The 19,302-nt window shown below is 42.0% G+C and overlaps 1 protein-coding gene across 1 annotated transcript in view; it reads left to right on the top strand.

The window, feature by feature from the left end:
- NGLY1 (N-glycanase 1) overlaps positions 1–19,302 on the top strand; it is a 62,694-nt gene that overhangs the window by 2,966 nt on the left and 40,426 nt on the right. Inside the window, exons 2-4 of the mRNA XM_040243018.1 lie at positions 63–558; positions 7,939–8,053; positions 13,928–14,173. Coding sequence (XP_040098952.1) covers positions 63–558; positions 7,939–8,053; positions 13,928–14,173 — 857 coding nt within the window. The remainder of the gene's footprint in view (positions 1–62; positions 559–7,938; positions 8,054–13,927; positions 14,174–19,302) is intronic.

A 19,302-nucleotide genomic window follows, 5' to 3' on the forward strand; every position in this document is an offset into this window, starting at 1 on the left:
CAAGACGCCGGCCGGAGAACGGCGCGCCCCTAACGAACTTCTCAGCCGCCCGTGGCAGTGAGGGCGCCCGGCGGGTAAAACGCGCGCGGGGGGCGTGAGACGCCTGCGGCCGCTTCTGTCCGACGGGGGGCGGGGCGCCGGGCCCGGGCCCCCCCAGGACGGAGACCCGGCCCGCCCCGCCCCGCCCGAGGGGCGGCGGCGTCCCGCCCTGGCCTGGCGTCGCGCGGGGCGGGCACGGGGAGACGCGCCCGGGGCTCCGGCCGTTGAACCGTCTTCCGAGTCCGGACAGAAGCGGCCGCAGGCGTCTCACGCCCCCCGCGCGCGTTTTACCCGCCGGGCGCCCTCACTGCCACGGGCGGCTGAGAAGTTCGTTAGGGGCGCGCCGTTCTCCGGCCGGCGTCTTGCGGGCGTCCTCGCGCCGCCGCCGGGTCCGCGAGGGCAGCCCTGGCCGGGGGCGCTTTGTTCACCCCCCGAGCGCCGAGGGACCTCGCGGCTTGGGGACGTCGGGAAGTGGAGTTTGGACGACTTCCCACGACGTGGTGCCCAGAGGGACCTGAGGTGCGGGCGGGCAGAGGGCACCTGAGGGCGGGGGGCGGAGGGCACCTGAGGAGGGGGGCAGAGGGGAGCCTGAGGAGGGGGGCAGAGAGCACCTGAGGTGCGGGTGGGAGACGGGACCTGAGGTGAGGCGGGCAGAGGGCACCTGAGGGGGGGGGCAGAGGCACTTGAGGGGGGCAGAGGGCACCTGAGGTGAGGGGCAGAGGGCACCTGAGGTGAGGGGCAGAGGGCACCTGAGGTGAGGGGCAGAGGGCACCTGTGAAGCCTCCGCCTGCCGTCCCCCCTCCCCGCTTTTCCCCTCCCCTTTCTCCCCGCTCTCCCCCTCGGATCTTCCCGACCCAGGGGTTGACCCGCATTGCGGGTGGAGTTTTTACCAGCTCAGCCACCAGGGAAGCTCTTCATACAGGTAACCTTCATGACTTTACAAGTGAATCGAAGGAACAGCACACGGAGCCCTTGTCCTGAGCCAGGTGCTCTGAGGGGTGCACTGTGCACAGCGGCTTGATTGTGACCTATGTGGGGGCTGTCTCCCTCCTCTGTGACACCTTCTCTGCCCGTCTTCCCTACCCCAGGAGGTCGAACAGCTCTTCAGAGCTCAAGGCTGGTGCCAGAGGACTCTGCCAGGAGTGAGCCCCGAGGCAGAGTTCTCCAGAACCCATGCGCCGCCGGGACCTCCCGCCTGGGGAGTCACCCAGCTGTTCAGACCCCGTTATTGGGAACAGGGAGTTGGCCTTACAATAAGGATTCACTTGTGCTTTCAACCTCGTAAAACCACAGATGGTGAGATCAAGGTGTTGTTAGGAATGAAGTCCTTTTGCATCACAGTCATCACTAGGAATGTGTACCAACTCATAGAAATTTGGCATGCTGTTCGTGTATGTTACAGTCTTTACCGTGGTTTATGTTTTCTATCTTAAAAAATGTTTGTCTAAAAAAAGAAGTTAGAAGTTGAACTCATATAAGTGGAGATGGTGTGAAAAACTACCTGTTCTAGTTTGTCTTAGGTAGTAATATTAGTTCCCTGCCCTCATATTCTTATAGTTCAAACTCCTTTGGCCTTAGTGGGGGCGACCCACGTTTTCTTCCCTGTCCAAGTCCATTTACTAGCTTACTTGTTTACAGAAAAGCCCCAGACTTTTGAGCCCTTAGCCTTTCTACACTGCAGGTATGCTAGAGAACAGAGGAGACCACAGTTTTCTGTTTGTTTTGATGCTTTAAGAAATTCTTTAAACTTAGAGATAAGGGAGAGGGGGTTGTCTTGATATCCCTTGCAACTACCTCAGGGTAGTTATAGTATTTTATAGGGTGAATGCTGAAATGAGGATTTCATTTGCAGTTTGTTTTTAAATAGCAATATTTGTCACTGCACACAGGTGAAAATAATACTTTGCGTTAAATTTTAAATTTCTGCTTCAGATGATGCTTATCCTGTTGCCCAACTAAGAGTCATAAAGCTCGTGAAATTATATAATGAAGTATATGCTATATTGCATGCACAATATATACCATGGGTTAGAACCATTTTTTTTTTCAGTTCGTTAACATCTTGATAAAAATCCGCTGTCCTCAATATCTACCTTTCAAGAATCTGTAATAGTTTTACTGACATTCCACATAGGTTCCCTGGAAAATTTGCTTCATTCATTCTTTAAAAAAAAATTTTATTTCCCACTAATTTCCTTTGTGAACTGCACACAGTTGCTGGTTATGAACTGCACTGGGTATGATTGGGAAGGGCTAAGAACGGAAAGTGGTTTCTTTCTTCAAAGAAAATATGTCTAGGAGAAAGACACAGATACAGAAAATAGCCGTAGCATAATACCTGGAGGACAGTTCGAGGATGATGTTTAAATGCTTACATATTTATATGAGAGGAGATAGCAGGGACCTGATGTGGGATGGTTTTGAGAAGAAAGGTTTGATAAGATGACATATTTGACGTGATAGGCAACAGAAAGCACTTGTAGTTTCTAGACTCAGAGCATAATGAGAGATTCATGTAGAATGATGATGTAAGAAGACATGGGCATGGGTTTCATGTCTGAAGTTGTTGCAGTCAGCACGTGCATAATTGGATGAACAGAGAGAGAACTGTAGGCAGGGGCTGGCAATCCTTGATGACTGAGTGCCAGGGGTACAGCTGGTAATGGGAGTAGACAGAACGCCTGAGATAACTTCAGATTTCTCAGCTGGGTTACCACTGCCACCTGGAGAAACTGAGCCAGGCAGTTAATGGAGAATGGATGAGTTTGTTGGCAACTGTATGGTGCAGAGTGTTTGTAATCAAACCAGTGAGTGGGTTTAAGTCCCAGTCAGCCGTTTCCTAGAAATATGATTATAGGCAATTTATGTAAACTTTGGGTATCAATTTCCTCATGTTTAACAACTTATTGACCAGAGATGTATTAATACATCTTTTGTTGCCCAGATGTTATTGACCAGAGTGTTTCAGTACTCAACTGCATAAATCATTGGCCACCGGTCTTAGTTTCTACAAAAATCCCCTGGTCAATAATGTGTTAACAGAAAAGAACAGCACTTAAATTATAAAACTGTCGCAGAAGTTAGAAATAAATAAAGGACATGGCACACATGTTTGTTTCTCTCATTCAGATTTTCATGTTAAGCTAGGTTATGTGCACATGTTTCCCATGTTGTCAGCTACAGAGAATGGTAAAGTTAGAGCCAGAGATGGTTCCCAGATGATTCTGAAGGCAGGGAGATGTTTTTGAAATTTTACATGTACGTCAGAATAACAGTTTTTCAGAATGACTAAGAAATAGTGTTTCAAATGACCTACTGTGATCAGTGATAAAAATACAAGATTATAGAATTTACTCATGTACTATGTTTCCATTTGTGAGAAGTCTTTCTGGGATTGTGCATTCCAAAGAAGACAAGTAAATTGCTCAGATATACTTAATTCCTAGCATTTCAGAAATTCTGAAGTAGAAACATTTATGTTTTCCTTTTCTGAGAAAAGGAAAGTTGTGACTGAGTGGGAGGCTTTTTGCTAATATGTCTTAAAATCTTAGAAATACAGTTGATTATGACTTTTAGGGTGAAAAGCAGGGCTTTTTCTTACTATTCAGTTGTAAATTGTTGTTCAGTTGCTAAGTCAGCAGGCTCCTCTGTCCTACATTATCTCCCAGAGTTTGCTCAAATTCATGACCCCTGAGCTGGAGATGCTGTCTAACCATCTCATCCTCTGCCGCCCTCTTCTCCTCCTGCCTTCAGTCTTTCCCAGCATGAGTAGGCTCTTTGCATCAGGTGGCCAAAGTGTTAGAGCTTCAGCATCAGTCTTTCCAATGAATATTCCTGGTCAGTTTCCTTTAGGATTGACTGGTTTGATCTTCTTGCTGTCCAAGGAACTCTCAAGAGTCTTCAGCCCCACAATTTGAAAGCATCGATTCTTTGGCACTCAGCCTTCTTTATGGTCCAATATCCGTATGTGACTACTGGAAAAACCATAGCTTTGACTGTATAGACCTTTATTGTCAAAGAGATGTCACTGCTTTTTAATACACTGGCTAGGTTTGTCATAGCTTTCCTTCCAAGGAGCAAACATCTTTGAATTTCATGGCTACAGTCACTGTCCACAGTGATTTTGGAGCCCAAGAAAATAAAATCTGTCTGTTTCCATTTTTTCTTCTGGCTTCCATGAAGTGATGGGACCAGATGCCATGATCTTAGTTTTTTTTTAAATGTTGAATTTCAGGACAGCTTTTTCACTCTCCTCTTTCATCCTCATCAAGAGGCTCTTTAGTTTCTCTTTGTTTTCTGCCATTAGTGGTGTCATCTGCAGGTCTGAGGTTATTGAAACCTCTCCCAGCAATCTTGATTCCAGCTTGTGAGTCATCCAGCCCGACATCTCGCATAAAGTTATCTGCATATAAGTTAAATAAGCAGGGTGACAATATACGGCCTTGACGTACTCCTTTCCTAATTTGAACTAGGCCATTGTTCCACGTCCAGTACTGTTGCTTCTTGAGCTGTGTACCGCGGACCACGTTTTGTGAGAACTTCTCACTATGACCCTGTCTTGGGTGGCCCTGCACAGCATGACTCAACTTCGTTGAGTTAAGCAAGATCCTTCGCCATGACAAGGCTGTGTGATACATGAAGGGGTCAGTTGTAAATACAAACACTAATTTTTCTATAGATGAAACAATTTGGTAATAACCTGTGGGTAAGACAACTCACAAGACACCAAAATGTTTTCAGAGTGACAGTTGAGTGAGATTCAGGAAATTTTGCTGCCCATTGAAGCCCCATCTCTTCAACAGCATCATCTAGCAACCAGAAGAAACCTCAAGCTAAGGTGCAAAGTAATTGCTAAACAAGCAAGATAAATACTGGAAGTCGTAGAAATAATTAATGCTCAGCAGAGATAGGAAGAAAAAATCAGAGAGTTATAGCGCAGAAAACTTGAGAAAAATCTGCCGAGAATTAACGGAAGATCAGACAAAACTGAAGATGATCCTTAGGGCTGCTTTAGACACCACAGGGTAAGGAGAGTAGTAATGAGCTCAAGGAGAGTGGCTGCACAAGGCTTAAACTGTGAAGCTAGAGTCGAGGAGTGTCTGTGTGTGTGTCTGTGTGGCGCGCACGTGTGTGTGTGGCAGGGGGGCACGCGCACGTGTGTGTGTCTGTGTGTCTGTCTGTGTGTCTGTGTTTGTGTGGCACTTTTCCAAAGGCAGGAAATGGGAGCTGATGGGTTTGAGGTCTGAAGGTCCTGAAGCCAAGTTCTCTAAGCCTTTAAGGGCTTAAGAGGTTGACTTTCACATCAGTCTATACTCACGACCATGGCTGGTCTGCTCAACACATTTTAAAAGAGGAAGATAGGATTTGGGTAACTGGACGTTATTGCCATTTTTTTGTTGTTGTTTGCAATATGCATTGAATGAGAAAAACAGATGAATAGTATGTGAGATTCAAAGATAGTGTACAAAGATAGGAAATTGCCTATTAGATGCTAGAGAGGAAAATCTGAAATATACAAAGCCCATATCAAAGATGCTGCATCGACAGTTTCTTTGAAACACATCAAACTAATAAGCTATAGCAGAACAGCTTGTGTAAGTTTTATAAGAATTTTTAAACACTAGTGGAAAGGGGAAGAAAAATTAGAAAATTAAGCACAGTAAAAGACTTTGATTATGTAGAAATCTGGGAACCGTTGGAAAAAAGTAGATTAATAGCTCTGGCACTTTTGCACCAGTAGACTGTACCATCCTGATGGTACTGCTTTGTTTATCACCCTGTGGGATGTGTTGAGAATCATGAAAAGATGCCTCATTTACGTGTAACCAGCTTTGATAAAGGTAGGGTTATGCTGTCATTCAACGCTTACATTGTAAGAAAGAGTGGCACGCTTGTGACATAGTGTAGCAGAGAAGCCAGGGATGCTAAACATTTTGCTGTGCCCAGGTAGCCCCCACAACAAAGGCCAAAGGTCAGTATTGCCAAGATTTAGAAACTGATCTAATACACAGAATCTGTCATTTTATGGCAGTGACCATTTTATGACCTGCAGTGAAGAACAGTGCTTTTGTTTTTAATTTCCAATCCTTTGTGGACCTATAACTTTTGTAAAATACAATGAAAATTTCATGGCAATGTCAAATTACTGTAATAATTAATAATAATTGAATGCCCTCAATTTCTGTATTCCTAGGCTGCCGTCCATGGGGTCTCGAACAGTCGGTCACGACTGAGCGACATCACTTTGACTTTTCACTTTCCTGCATTGGAGAAGGAAATGGCAACCCACTCCAGTGTTCTTGCCTGGAGAATCCCAGGGACAGGGGAGCCTGGTGGGCTGCCATCTCTGGGGTCGCACAGAGTCGGACACGACTGAAGTGACTTAGCAGTAGCATGGATGAATAGCAAAGAATAGAGTAGCACCAATCTGGACACTTTAAAGAACACTATATTAAAACTTTGGACTCTGAGTATTCTGTAATAAACTTGTGTAGTTTTTGAAATTAAGGAAAAGAGGTTTTAAAAAAAAGTTTCATGTTGTGTTTATGACAGTTTTTTAGCAACAGGAGCTGCTCGATGGAAAAAAATGTGAAATTGGTTGAAACTTCCACAATTAAAAATCCCTATTTTGGTTTTGTTTTTATATCACAGTATCTAGAGAACATGTATAAGTTTAGGACTAAGGTGGCTGGTTATCTGCTAGCATTTGTCCACCCTGCCATTCCAGACCCCAGACTGATGGCCTCAGGACTACTTCTGTGGACACCTGACGCAGCCACAAAAACCGTAGTGTCGTGCTGATGGAAGCCACTGTCATTGGACTTCCCTGGTGGCTCAAGACGGTTAAGAGTCTGCGTGCAATGCAGGGGACCTGGATTTGATCCCTGGGTCAGGAAGATCCCCTGGAGAAGGGAATGGCAACCCACCCCAGTATTCTTCTCTGAAGAATTCCATGAACAGAGGATACAACCCATGCGATCACATAGAGTCGGACATGACTGAGTGACTGACACTTTAAGTTTCACCATTTTTAAGGGTGTCACTGTCAGATATGAAACCTACTTATCCTAAATTATGTTCAGAAGGCCTTTTTGAGTATAATACCATGGTTGTCTTTAACTTTTTTTTTCTAACTTTTTTTTTAAAAATAATCTTTCTGGTTTATCAAGATTATTAAAAACTCAAAAATGTTTCATGTGCTGGTCTCACCCCATGTGTAATATTCAAAATCTTAATCATTGTAAAAGAAATTCATATCTTCATTTTATATTATTACCATTCTTATTGTGACAAAAATATATCTTGAGCTGAAACAAGACTTGTAGTAAAAACAACCATTGGCCTAGGGAAGGAAGAAAAAATCAAATGACTGTTAAGTTATAACTAGGTTCGTGTTTGTCAGAAGTAAAGTCTTTGAGGAACTTTGGTTCATTTTTATGTAACTTCTTAGTTTCTTGTATTCATTAATTTTTAATAAACTATAAATTATTAACACCATCTACATGTCAGGTGTTATCCTTGATGATTGAGATCCATCAGAACAAAACAGGCAAAACTTTCTGCCCATGTCTGGAGCTTGCTTGAGTTTTTTTGTCTTAGCAGTCCCAAAACTCATAAAGGTCTCTAATTTTAACAGCACAGAAATAGAAAGTTGCATGTATTTCCCTCCTGGCAGCATTACTATGATCAGCTGTGAAGGTAAACAGTGATACTGTGCTAAAGGTGCCCTGAGGAAGAACACCAGATCAGGGTGTCCTTCCACACCGGCTGTCTGTAAAGTCGGGCTCTCTCCTGCCTTGAGGGAATATAGCCAGTATAAAACATAGAAAGAATGTAAAAACATGGTGAAAATTATAAATTGTTATATATAATCAGACTTTTTTTTTTTTTTTTAATTAGAAACCCTAATGATGAAAAATATAGATCTATCCGGATTGGAAACACTACTTTTTCTACTCGACTCTTGCCTGTCAGAGGAGCTGTTGAATGTTTATTTGAAATGGGATTTGAAGAGGTAAGTGTGTTCATGGCTTTCTCTGCAGTTTATGTACAGAGCATTCATTGTAGTGTTGACCAGTGATTTCTAAACAAGATAATATTTTTTAATTGATTCATTCAGGAAAGCTGGGGAACTAGTTATTTCTTCACTTATTGGACATTGAAAAATCACCGTAAATATACTTTAAAATCACAGTAAAATATAACTGCTCTCCCATGGGGAGAATTCTTACCATCTCTGTCCTTTAGGGAGGTCAGATGTGCAACCCAAGGACCACTTTTTAGACTTTTAGCCAAAATCTACTATGTGAGCACAGAAGAGTGGCCTCTAACCCCCTGGAAGAAATGAAAGGGTAAAAATGGAAAGGGTGAGTTAGTGGCCATACATAAGGGTTCTCTTCTGTGACAGAAGAGAAGACTCTCAGTGTTTTGTGTTTGTTTTTATTTTTATGTCAGACAGAAAGTTTAGTGTTTCCATCTTGCGGAGTCTGTGACATAGTTTAATTTTATGACACAGGAAAGTAGCTGTCCAGATGATGAGTTTTCTGTGTGTATGTCTGTGCTTAGCCATTTCTAGTTTATGGAGTACTGAAAGACATCAAACCTAGTTCTAGAGACTGAGTGATCAGTAGCAGTCAGGGCTGGCAAGGCTGTCGCTGCTGTTCAGGAGGTACACTCGCTGAGTGGCCCTGGGTGCACTTGCCTCCCCACCTCTCAGCTCCCCCCCACCGTCTGCTTCAGGCCTTCAGAATCCAGTGGTGAAGAGGTAACAGATCCCATCTCACGTGGAGCTTGAATTCCAATAAGGCAGACAGACAGATGTGAAAACATAGATGAAGTAAGGCTTGAAAAGACATCATAAGCCACCATAGTTGGGGGCAGCCACGTAAAGAAGAGTGGTTGGGGAGGACCCAGAGATCATGTTTGAGCTGGGACCTGAACGAGGAGAAGCAGTTCAGGTCCCTGATGCTCTCGGGTGAGAGCTTTCCAGTCACGGAGTTTGGCCTGTGCAGAGGACTTCTAGCAGGTGTAGTTTTGGCACAGAAAGTAGCCACAGAGGTGGGCAGAGGTGTGGGCGTGGAGTTTGGGGAACTGTGGTAAAGACGACTTGGTGACGAGTGGGATGGGAAGCCACTTAAAGTTTTAGGCAGGGAAGAATATTTTTAAACATTGCCCTAGCCATTGTAGAGAGAATATTCTGAGTGTTCTGCGTGAGGCTGAGGGATAAGCTCCAGGGCCAGGGAGAAAGCTTATTGTTTCCGTCTCTCTGAGAAATGGCAGTGGTTTGTGTAAGCTCCATGAGGGCGGGCTTTCTGTCTGTGTTGTTCCCTGTGCTCTGGCTCCTGGGGAAGAACCAGTATACATAGGCACTCAGTAAATATCTGTTGGATTAAAGACCGACAGCAACGGGAATGAGGGAGTGGAAGGATCCGGAATTTCTTTTTTGAAGCAGAGTCTGTGGGACTTGCTGATAAATTAGATGTGGAGTATGAGGGAAAGGAAGAAGTCAGGGTGACATCTAGGTTTTGGTTTGAACAACTGAGTGGATGGGAGTTCCATTCATTGAGACAGAAAAGTCCTGGAGGGTAGTAGGTATCAGAGGAGGAAATACTACTAGCTGTCTTTTGGATAATTGTAACTGGTACACTGTTAAATATTCAAGTAGACGTGTCAGGGAGAGCATGAAGGCTATGATGATTGCAAAGGAGAGGGCCAGGGTAGTGTCAACTATCGTGTCACCTGCTTGTAGCTGCTCACAGGCATCTGACCATAAAGAAGTTAAAACTATAGACAGGGAGAATTGAGAACATTGCTGATTTTGTTCAAGGAAATGCAAATTTTCTAGTCAAATAACAGGAAAATTAAGTAAATGATTCTTGGGTCAGGAAGATCCCCTGGAGAAGGGATAGGCTACCCACTCCAGTATGCTTGGGCTTTCCTGGTGGCTCAGTTGATAAAGAATCTGTCTGTGGACAAAGGATTAATTTCCAAAATATTCAAGCAACTCATACAACTCAACACCAGAAAAACAAACAACCCAATCAAAAAGTGGGAAAAAGACTCAGACATTTCTCCAAAGAAGACATACAGATGGCTAACAAACACATGAAAAGATGCTCAACATCACTCATGATTAGAGAAATGCAAATCAAAACTGCAGCGAGATATCACCTCACACCAGTCAGAATGACCATTATCAAAAAGTCTACAAACAGTAAATGCTGAAGAGGGTGTGGAGGAAAGGGAATGCTCTTGCTCTGTTGGTGGGAATGTGAATGGACACAGCCTCTATGGAAGACGGTGTGGAGATTCCTTAAAAAGCACAAATAAAACCACCATATGACCCAGCAGTCCCACTCCTAGACATATACCCTGAGGAAACCAAAACTGAAAGAGACACGTATTCCATTGTTCATTGCAGCACTATTTACAATAGCTAGAACACGGAAGCAGCCTAGATGTCCATTGACAGGTGAATGGATAAAGAAGTTGTGGTACATATACACAACGGAATATTACTCAGCCATAAAAAGGAACACATTTGAGTCAGTTCTAATGAAGTGGATGAATCTAGAACCTATTATACAGAGTGAAGTAAGTCAGAAAGAGAAAGATAAATGTCATATAATCATAAATTATATATATAAATCATAAATATTATAATGCATATATATGGAATCTAGAAAAATGGTAAGAATTTACTTACAGGGCAGCAGTGGAGAAATAGAGAATAGACTTATGGACATGGGGAGAGGGGAGGAGAGGGTGGGATGTATGGAAAGAGTAACATGAAAACTTACATTACCATATGTAAAATAGATAGCCAATGGGAATTTGCTGTATGGCTCAGGACACTCAAACGGGGACTCTGTATTAACCTAGAGGGGTGGAATGGGAAGAGAGATGGGAGGGAGGTTCAAAAGAGAGGAGATAAATGTATGCCTATGGCTGATTCATGTTGAGGTTTGACATAAAACAGCAAAATTCTGTAAAGCATTTATCCTTCAATAAAAGTAAATTAAAAAAAAAAGAATCTGCCTGGGATATGGGAGACCTGGGTTCTATCCTTGGGTTGAGAAGATACCCTAGAGAAGGGAAAGGCTACCCACTCCAGTATTCCTGCCTGGAGAATCCCATGGACTATCCATGGGGTCGCAAAGAATCAGACATGACTGAGCGACTTTCACTTTCAAGTAAATGACAACTGGAGACTACTAGTTTTTTATTGTTAAAGTTTGTTAAAGATTCAGTGGAATCAGATTTGTTTCAGCAGATATTTGAGTTCCAGGAGAGGTGGCCAGCTGTTGCAGTTGCCTGGGAATGTACTGGTTTCAGCAGTGAAATCCCACACCTCAGACAACCCCTCCACCACAGGCGGACTTGCTATAGGTTAGCTATACCAGGGCCAGGTGACAAGCCAGGTTGAGACTTGGAATAATATTCGACACAAATGGAATCACAATCTCAGAAAAGGTGATTGTGTTTTCAGACTAATTTATATTTAGAGTTACTGGCTGGCTTTGGACTTCACACTTCAGGACCTGTAGAAGTAAATGTTTTATCAGTGTTAGCCAGTAGAACTAAAACTGAACTTTGCCTCCAGAAAGAGACTTGGTGGGCTTTGAGGTGCAGTGGGAATTCAAGACCTATCCTGAAATTTTCAGACTTCTTTTTTATGAAAATTCTGAGGAGGAGGTGGAGAAAGACTGGGATTCACATGATGGGTGACCCATCAGGCTAGCTTAGTGGAATGGTTCTCACCAGGAGCCGTACCCACCCCCAGGGAGGAGTGGGCATCATAGTTTTGGTTGGTTGGGTGACTGGAAGATGTCACCAGCATTTCTTGGGCAGGGACTGGGTTGACTTACACCCAGCAGTGAGAATCGTCTCAGCAAGAATGCGTTGAGAAACACAGATTGTGTCAAATACTGGAATCCTGGTTGGTTTCTTAAAATGTTGTTTGATCTCATGCATTAAGCCTGTAGTTTTGTCCTTTTACGAAAATGCAGTGCTGTTGATTAAGCTTTTTGGTACAGACACTTCGTTCATAATCACACATTCTTTCAGGACTGGTCCTGAGGAGATGGAAGGGACGGTCTCCCCCCACCGTATTATGGGGGCCTCTCTGAGCTGTTGACCAGGCAGACCGTTGCCTGTGGGGCTCCCCATTACCTGTCCATGGTGTCGTCTACTTTCCTCTGTGTTGCCCTGCTCACTGTGCGAGATCAGAGGCCTCCTTGTAGATAGGAGGTGGTTCCTTTCTCGTGTTGGAGAATTCAGTGTGTTCCAGTTTGTGCCAGTCATCGTGTGTGTAATCATGGCAACTGTCGTAATACTTTGCTCTACCCTTCCACCTATTTGTACAGGCTTGTGGGATTTGATCTCTGTTCAGTCTCAGTTGGAGGTAGGTAGTTACAGCGTAGCAATTATGGTTGTGTGAATCCTTTCACTGACAGTTATTCAGAACATCAAGCAGGTTATTTAACTTTTGAGCCTTCATATTTTCATATGAAAAGCAGGGCTAAACCTAGTAACTAACTTTCAAGGTGGCTATAAGAATTCTTTAGGTAATGTGTGCACAGTACCTACTACTACTACTAAGTCACTTCAGTTGTGTCTGACTCTGTGCAACCCCATAGACGGCAGCCCACCAGGCTCCCCCGTCCCTGGGATTCTCCAGGCAAGAACACTGGAGTGGGTTGCCATTTCCTTCTCCAGTGCATGAAAGTGAAAAGTCAAAGTGAAGTCGCTCAGTCGTCTCCGACTCTGTGCAACCCCATGGACTGCAGCCCACCAGGCTCCTCTGTCCATGGAATTTTCCAGGCAAGAGGACTGGAGTGGGGTGCCATTGCCTTCTCCAGTGCACGGTACCTAGAAACACGTAAATGCAATAAATGATAGTGATCTTTTTTAACGGCTATTTTGGGTAGTAGATGGAGATCGCTGACATCTCCCAGCTTTTTAAAAAGAATTCACCTGGGATTGATATTCATGTCGTTATTGACTAAGGTCTTGGTCAGTTGGTTCCTGTAGATCTGCCATCAGCAGGAAAATACAGTCATTCTCAATTGTGGAGTTCAATTTAAATGCTCACGATCTGCAGGTTGGTCTGCTGCATGTTACAACTGTTTTCTCCCATTTGCAGTTGGCAGAATTACTGTTTTAATACTGTTGGTTCTCAACACCTTAAACCTCGATTGAATAAATTTTCACTTTTTGTTTTTGTTTTGTAATTTGCCGACTGTTTTACACTGTGAGCTTTGTTGTAATGTTTATTGTACCTTAGAGCACTCTGTATTATGTGAATTCATTAACTGAATCACTTCTTAAAGAATTGGATTTATTTGGTTGGTTGGTTGGTTTGTATCACCTTTGTATTACTAAATAGCAATCTGTAGTTTTGAAATGACCATCAGGGTATAATTTTTGTTACCTTAGAAAATTAGTGGACCCCATAGACTTCTAATCATGCAGCTATTCTTAAAGACTTGGGCAAGATTCAAAGGTTGGTATAGAACTTGTTATTGGTTTTATGTGATCATTTTGAATGGCCATATCAATAGTATCATTGTAGGAAATTTCATGGAGAATAGTTTTATCAAGTCCTATTACAGAGAAGGTAGGAATGTGCCTTTTTTGCAGTCTTTAGGAGGCTTTCTGACTGAGTATTCCTAGAAGATGGAATGTTTTTAAAGATCTTTTCAACCAATAAGATAGGCTAAACATTTGATGCTAAAAAGGAGACAGATTTTAATTTTCTGGTATACCTTTTCCTGTAATTTTTTTTAAAAAGTGCCTTAATGGTACAAAGAGAATGATTGTTAAAGTATGATGTATTCTATAGTATTGGCTCCATTCATATATATTCTCCTAATTTTTTAAACTCCAGGGAGAGACACATCTTATCTTCCCTAAAAAAGCTTCAGTGGAGCAGCTGCAAAAAATCCGTGACCTGATTGCCATAGAGAGAAGTAGCAGATTGGATGGATCAGAGAAGAGCCATAAAACAGAATTATCTCAGCACCTTGCACCCAGCTCCCAGCTTCCTACAGCACCACCTTCACACCCTGATGGGGTGACCCAGCCTCCAGGGAACAGTGAAGGGCAGGCATCCAGACCCCCGGTGGCTCCAATGGTATGTTAGAGTTAACCCTTCCTTGACTTGTTCTTTTCAAGTGTTGAAACAGCAGAAGCTTTACTTAGATGACTTCATTTAATGGGAAATTATCCTGCTTACAAAAATCCTTTTTAATAAAAGTCCTTAAGCATTTTACTCATAAATTTTCAGAAAAATTTTTGTCAGAAAAATTGTCATGATTTTTCTGTATTACTTTTGTCAGTAGCCAACTTAAACTCATGCCCTGTTTTAATTTTGTAAAACACCTTGTCACTTTCCTCAATACAATAGAACCTTACATATACAGTCAGTTGTTAAATCTCTTTTTCTCCAGCTGAATAATTGCAGAGCCTTTAACCTAACTTCCTTGGTAGTCAGGTGATGGCAGTCACCCCCTAGTGTGGGCTGGGAGTGTCCTAAGCTTGTCTCTGAAAAATAAAGAATAAAGGTGGTAGGGGCTGACAGAGAAAGAGACAGGGTAGAGGCTGTACTTTTATATAATTCCTGATGAGTGGTTTCCCAACTTTTTTTTTCAAGAAGATAACTCTTCTAAAGCATATTCTTTTATGCCTCAGTTGACTTAGGTTAACCTTTAAGTCTTTATAATATTTTCCCCTCTCATTAGCTTCACAGCTAATATTTATTTATAATAATAAATGTAATTTTGTTGATGAATGCTTCCAAGAAGCAGTTCCTGTGTAGTATTGAATTAACTAGTAATGATATCGAGTGGTTGTGGGAGTCAGGTGATACGGCATGTGTGAAAGCTTAATAAACTGTGAAGGGCTTAAAAATTTGCCCTTAGTAACAAGGCTGCTGCTGTTGCTGTTAAGTCGCTTCAGTCATGTCTGATTCTGTGTGACCCCATAGACGGCAGCCCACCAGGCTCCCCCGTCCCTGGGATTCTCCAGGCAAGAACACTGGAGTTGGGTTACCATTTCCTTCTCCAGTGCATGAAAGTGAAAAGTGAAAGTGAAGTCGCTCAGTCGTGTCGGACTCTTAGCGACCCCATGGACTACAGCCTACCAGGCTCTTCCGTCCATGGGATTTTCCAGGCAAGAGTACTGGAGTGGGGTGCCATCACCTTCTCTGTTGGTAACAATTCTTTCTATAAAGTATCTCAGCTGCTTCGTTTAGCACAGAGTTATCATAAGTAACAGAAAAGAGGGACCACCTATCTCTGGTGGGACAGAATAGTAACCATAGTCAGTCCAGTCCTTAGAACACTGATTTCCACTCTTTCTTTGATTGCACATCTTACTAGTGACAAACTGTTGAATACATAACTGGATAAGTGTCTCTTTACTTATGAGTTCCGTACTTCTTTGTGTGTATGTTAATATACCTTAAACAGGAGTCACGTACAGGATTAAAGCATGTCATTCGTTACACTTGGGGTAACTGGGGTCTTCATCAGTTTTGCAGTTAAGGTTGATACAAGTATAGAAGCATGCTTAACTTCTTTCTTGGTTTTTAGCACCTTATGAGTTTTCTAATTAAAGTGTGAAATGTATCTTTTAATCTTTTGTTTCGAATCTCAATATTACAGTTTAAAAGGCACTATTGACCATCTTAGAAAAACACAAAACACAGGAAGATATTTTATTTTACAAAATAGCTCTTTGCTGGACTAGTTAGAATTTCTTTTTTTACAAGTGTTCTGGCTCAGAAAATCCATTGAGATTTTCTGAACCTTCTTTAACCTCTTCCCTTTTTTAAAAATTCTTAACCTCAAAATTCAGTTATAGTTTGAGGTCTTTAGAACTCTGCTAATTGCCAGAAAACGTATGGATACTACACTGAAAACAAAATGGCATTCTATTGTCAAAACCAATGCAGAGTTTAGAAGCAGTGAACTTCAAACACATATGCTCTTAGAAGGCTGTTGTATATTTACTCTCATTTCTCTAGTTCCTAGGATATAGTATGTTTTCCTGTGTTTCTTAAGGGAGTTGGGAGAAATCAGAATGAATCTTTTATATATATATATAATTTTATTTATGCATTTTTGGCTGTGCTGGGTCTTTGTTGCTGTGCAGGCCGCTTTCCAATCGTGGCGAGCAGGGGCCGCTCTCCAGTCGTGGAGCAGGGGCTGCTCAGCATCATGGTTTCTCACGTGGAGCACTAGCTCTCGGGTGCACGGGCTTCAGCAGTTGTGGCGCACGGATCTTCCCAGACCAGGGATCAAACCCGTGTCTCTGGCATTAGCAGGCAGATTCTTTACCACTGAGTTACCAGAAAAACCCTAGAATGAGTCTTGTTTTATAGCCAACTCCTAGTTCTATGGATTGCTGAAACACTATTTTTAAAAGTATTTTGTTACTTAAGCTCTATCACTGTTAATGGCTATACTACAGAGTTTGAAAACAATGAAAACACGACAACTCAAAACCTATGGGAGGCAGCAAAAGCAGCTCTAAGAGGGAAGTTTATGACAGTACAGTCCCACCTCAAGAAACAAGAAAAACGTGGAACAGACAACCTAACTTCACACCTAAAACAACTGAAGAGAAAAGAACAAAACCCCCCAAAATTAGTAGAAGGAAGGAAATCACAAAGATCCAAGCAGAAATAAATGAAAAGGAAATGAAAGAAACAAGGGAAAGTGAAAGTGAAGTTGCTCAGTTGTGTCTGACTCTTTGTGACCCCATGGACTGTAGTCTACCAGGCTCCTCAGTCCATGGGATTTTCAAACAGAGTTTGATAGTTATGTTCTCCTGCCTTTCTCATTTTGAGTGCAGATATTAACTGAATTAAAATGGACCAAGTCAAATAGCAGGAGAGAGATTAACAAAGCATTTAACTGCATACAAACTAGATATGTGCTGGGCACTGATGAGCTTCTTAACTAATATAATGTTTCTCTGATTGAGACTGTATCAAGTAAAAATTTTGAAATAGAAGGCGACGTGACAGTCACTGTTGTAAGATGTAAAATACTGAAATATATTGGTGCTCAATGTCAGTAGTTTACTTAGAAACTTATCTTGCTGCTTTTTCTGGATATTTTATGTAAATGGAATTATGCACTGTGTATACTTCTGCCTCAGCCTTCTTTTAGTTTGTTTTTGAATCTGATCCATATTGCAGGCTGTATCAGTATTTTCTTCCTGTTTATTGCTGAATAGTATTTTCTGGAGAGCGTTTGGGTTTGCCCTGTTTGCCTTGTTAGTGGGCAGTACTGCTGCAAATGTCCATAGACCAGGCTTTGCGTGGACATATGTTTTCACTTCTCTTGTGTAGATTCCTAGAAGTGAAGCCACTGAGTTATATCCCAACTTTTATGTTTAATGTTTTAAGAAAGTGCAAGCTGTTTTCCAGAGCTGTCACAGCGTTCTGCATTCTAACCAGCACAGTGTGAAGGTTCTGATTCGTCAGTGTTCTCATTGACACTTGTTAATGGCTTCTTTAGTCTCCGCTGGTGGCTCACTGGTAAAGAATCCACCTGCCAGTGGAGAAGACTTGGGTTTGATCCCTTGGAGTAGGAAATGGTAACCGGCTCCATTTTTCTTGCCTGGGAAATCTCATGGACAGACTCATGGCATGTTCTTTATCCATTCTTCCTTTGATGGGCATTTAGGTTGCTTCCACGTCTTGGCTGTTGTAAATAGTGCTGCAGTGAACACTGGGAGGTCTGGATCTCTTTGAATTATGGTTTTCTTCAGACGTATACCCAAGAGCAAGATTGCTGGATCTTTTAGTAGTTCTCTATGCTGTTCTCCCAGAGGAGGGCCTGGTAGCCCACTCCAGTATTCTTGCCTGGAGAATCCCATGGACAGAGGAGCCTGGTGGGCTACAGTCCACGGGGTCGCAAAGAGTCAGATGCAACTGAGAGACCGTCACTAACTCACCCATGCTGTTCTCCACAGCGTTTGCACCAATTTACATGCCTACAGACAGGGTAGGAGGGTTCCCTTTTCTCCACATTTGTTCTTTGTCGACTTTGATGATGGCCATTCTGACCAGCGTGAGGTGATATCTCATTTTTAGTTTTGCTTTGCATTTCTCTAATAATTAGCATTCTTGAGCATGTTTTCATGTGCTTTTTGGATATCTGTGTGTTTTCTTTGGAGAAATGTCTATTTAGGTATTGTGTGTATTTTTTAATTGGGTTGTGTGTGTGTTTTTTTTTTTGATCTACACGAGCTGTTTATATGTTTTGAAGATTAATCTTTTATTGGGCTTTTCCTTTACAAATATATTCTCCCATTGTTTATGGTTTATGGTTTCCTTTTCTGTGCAAGAGCTTTTAAGTTTAATCAGGTCTCATTTGTTTATTTTTTAAATTTTTCATTAGTATGTGGATCCAAAAAGATATTTGCCACAGTTTATGGCAAAGGATGGTCTATGTTTTCCTCTAAGAGTTTTATAGTGTCACTCTAAATTGAGGTCTTTAATCCATTTTGAGTTTATTTTTGTTATTGGTGTTACAAAATGTTCTTGTTTTATTCTTTTATGTGTAGCTCTCCATTTTTCCCAGCACTGCTTATTGAGGAGATTGTCTTTTCTTCTTTGTATGTTATACTGTGGCTTTGTTTCTGAGCTTTCTTTCCTGTTGCCTTGGTCTATATTTCTGTTTTTGTGCCGGGACAATCTGTCTTGATTAGTGTCACTTTGTAGTACAGTCAGAAATCAGGGACCTGATTCCTCCAGCTCCATTTTTCTTCCTCAAGATTGCTTTGGCTATTTGGGGTCATTGTGTTTCTATATAAATTGAAATTTTTTTTTTGTTCTAGTACTATGAAAACTTCCATTGGTAATTTGATAGGGATTGGGTTGAATCTGTAGATTGCTTTGAGTAGTTATTTTGATAGTATTGATTCTTCCAATCCAAGAACATAGTATATATTTCTGTCTATGTCATCTTCATTTGTTTTTTAAGCATCTTATGGTTTTCTGAGTCATAGGACTTTAGCCTCTTTAGGTAGGTTTATTCCTTGGTATTTTATTCTTTTAGATACAATGGTAAATGGGATTATTTCCTTAATTTCTCCTTCTGATCTTTTGTTGTTAGTGTATAGAATTGTGTAGATTTCTGTGTATCAATTTTGTATCCTGCAACTTTACCAAATTCATTGATGAAATCTGGTCATTTTCTGGTAGCATCTTTAGGATTTTCTATGTGTAGTAGTATTTCATCTGCCAAC

This window comes from Oryx dammah, unplaced genomic scaffold (genome assembly GCF_014754425.2).
Source record: "Oryx dammah isolate SB20612 unplaced genomic scaffold, SCBI_Odam_1.1 HiC_scaffold_7, whole genome shotgun sequence".
Lineage (NCBI taxonomy): Eukaryota > Metazoa > Chordata > Mammalia > Artiodactyla > Bovidae > Oryx > Oryx dammah.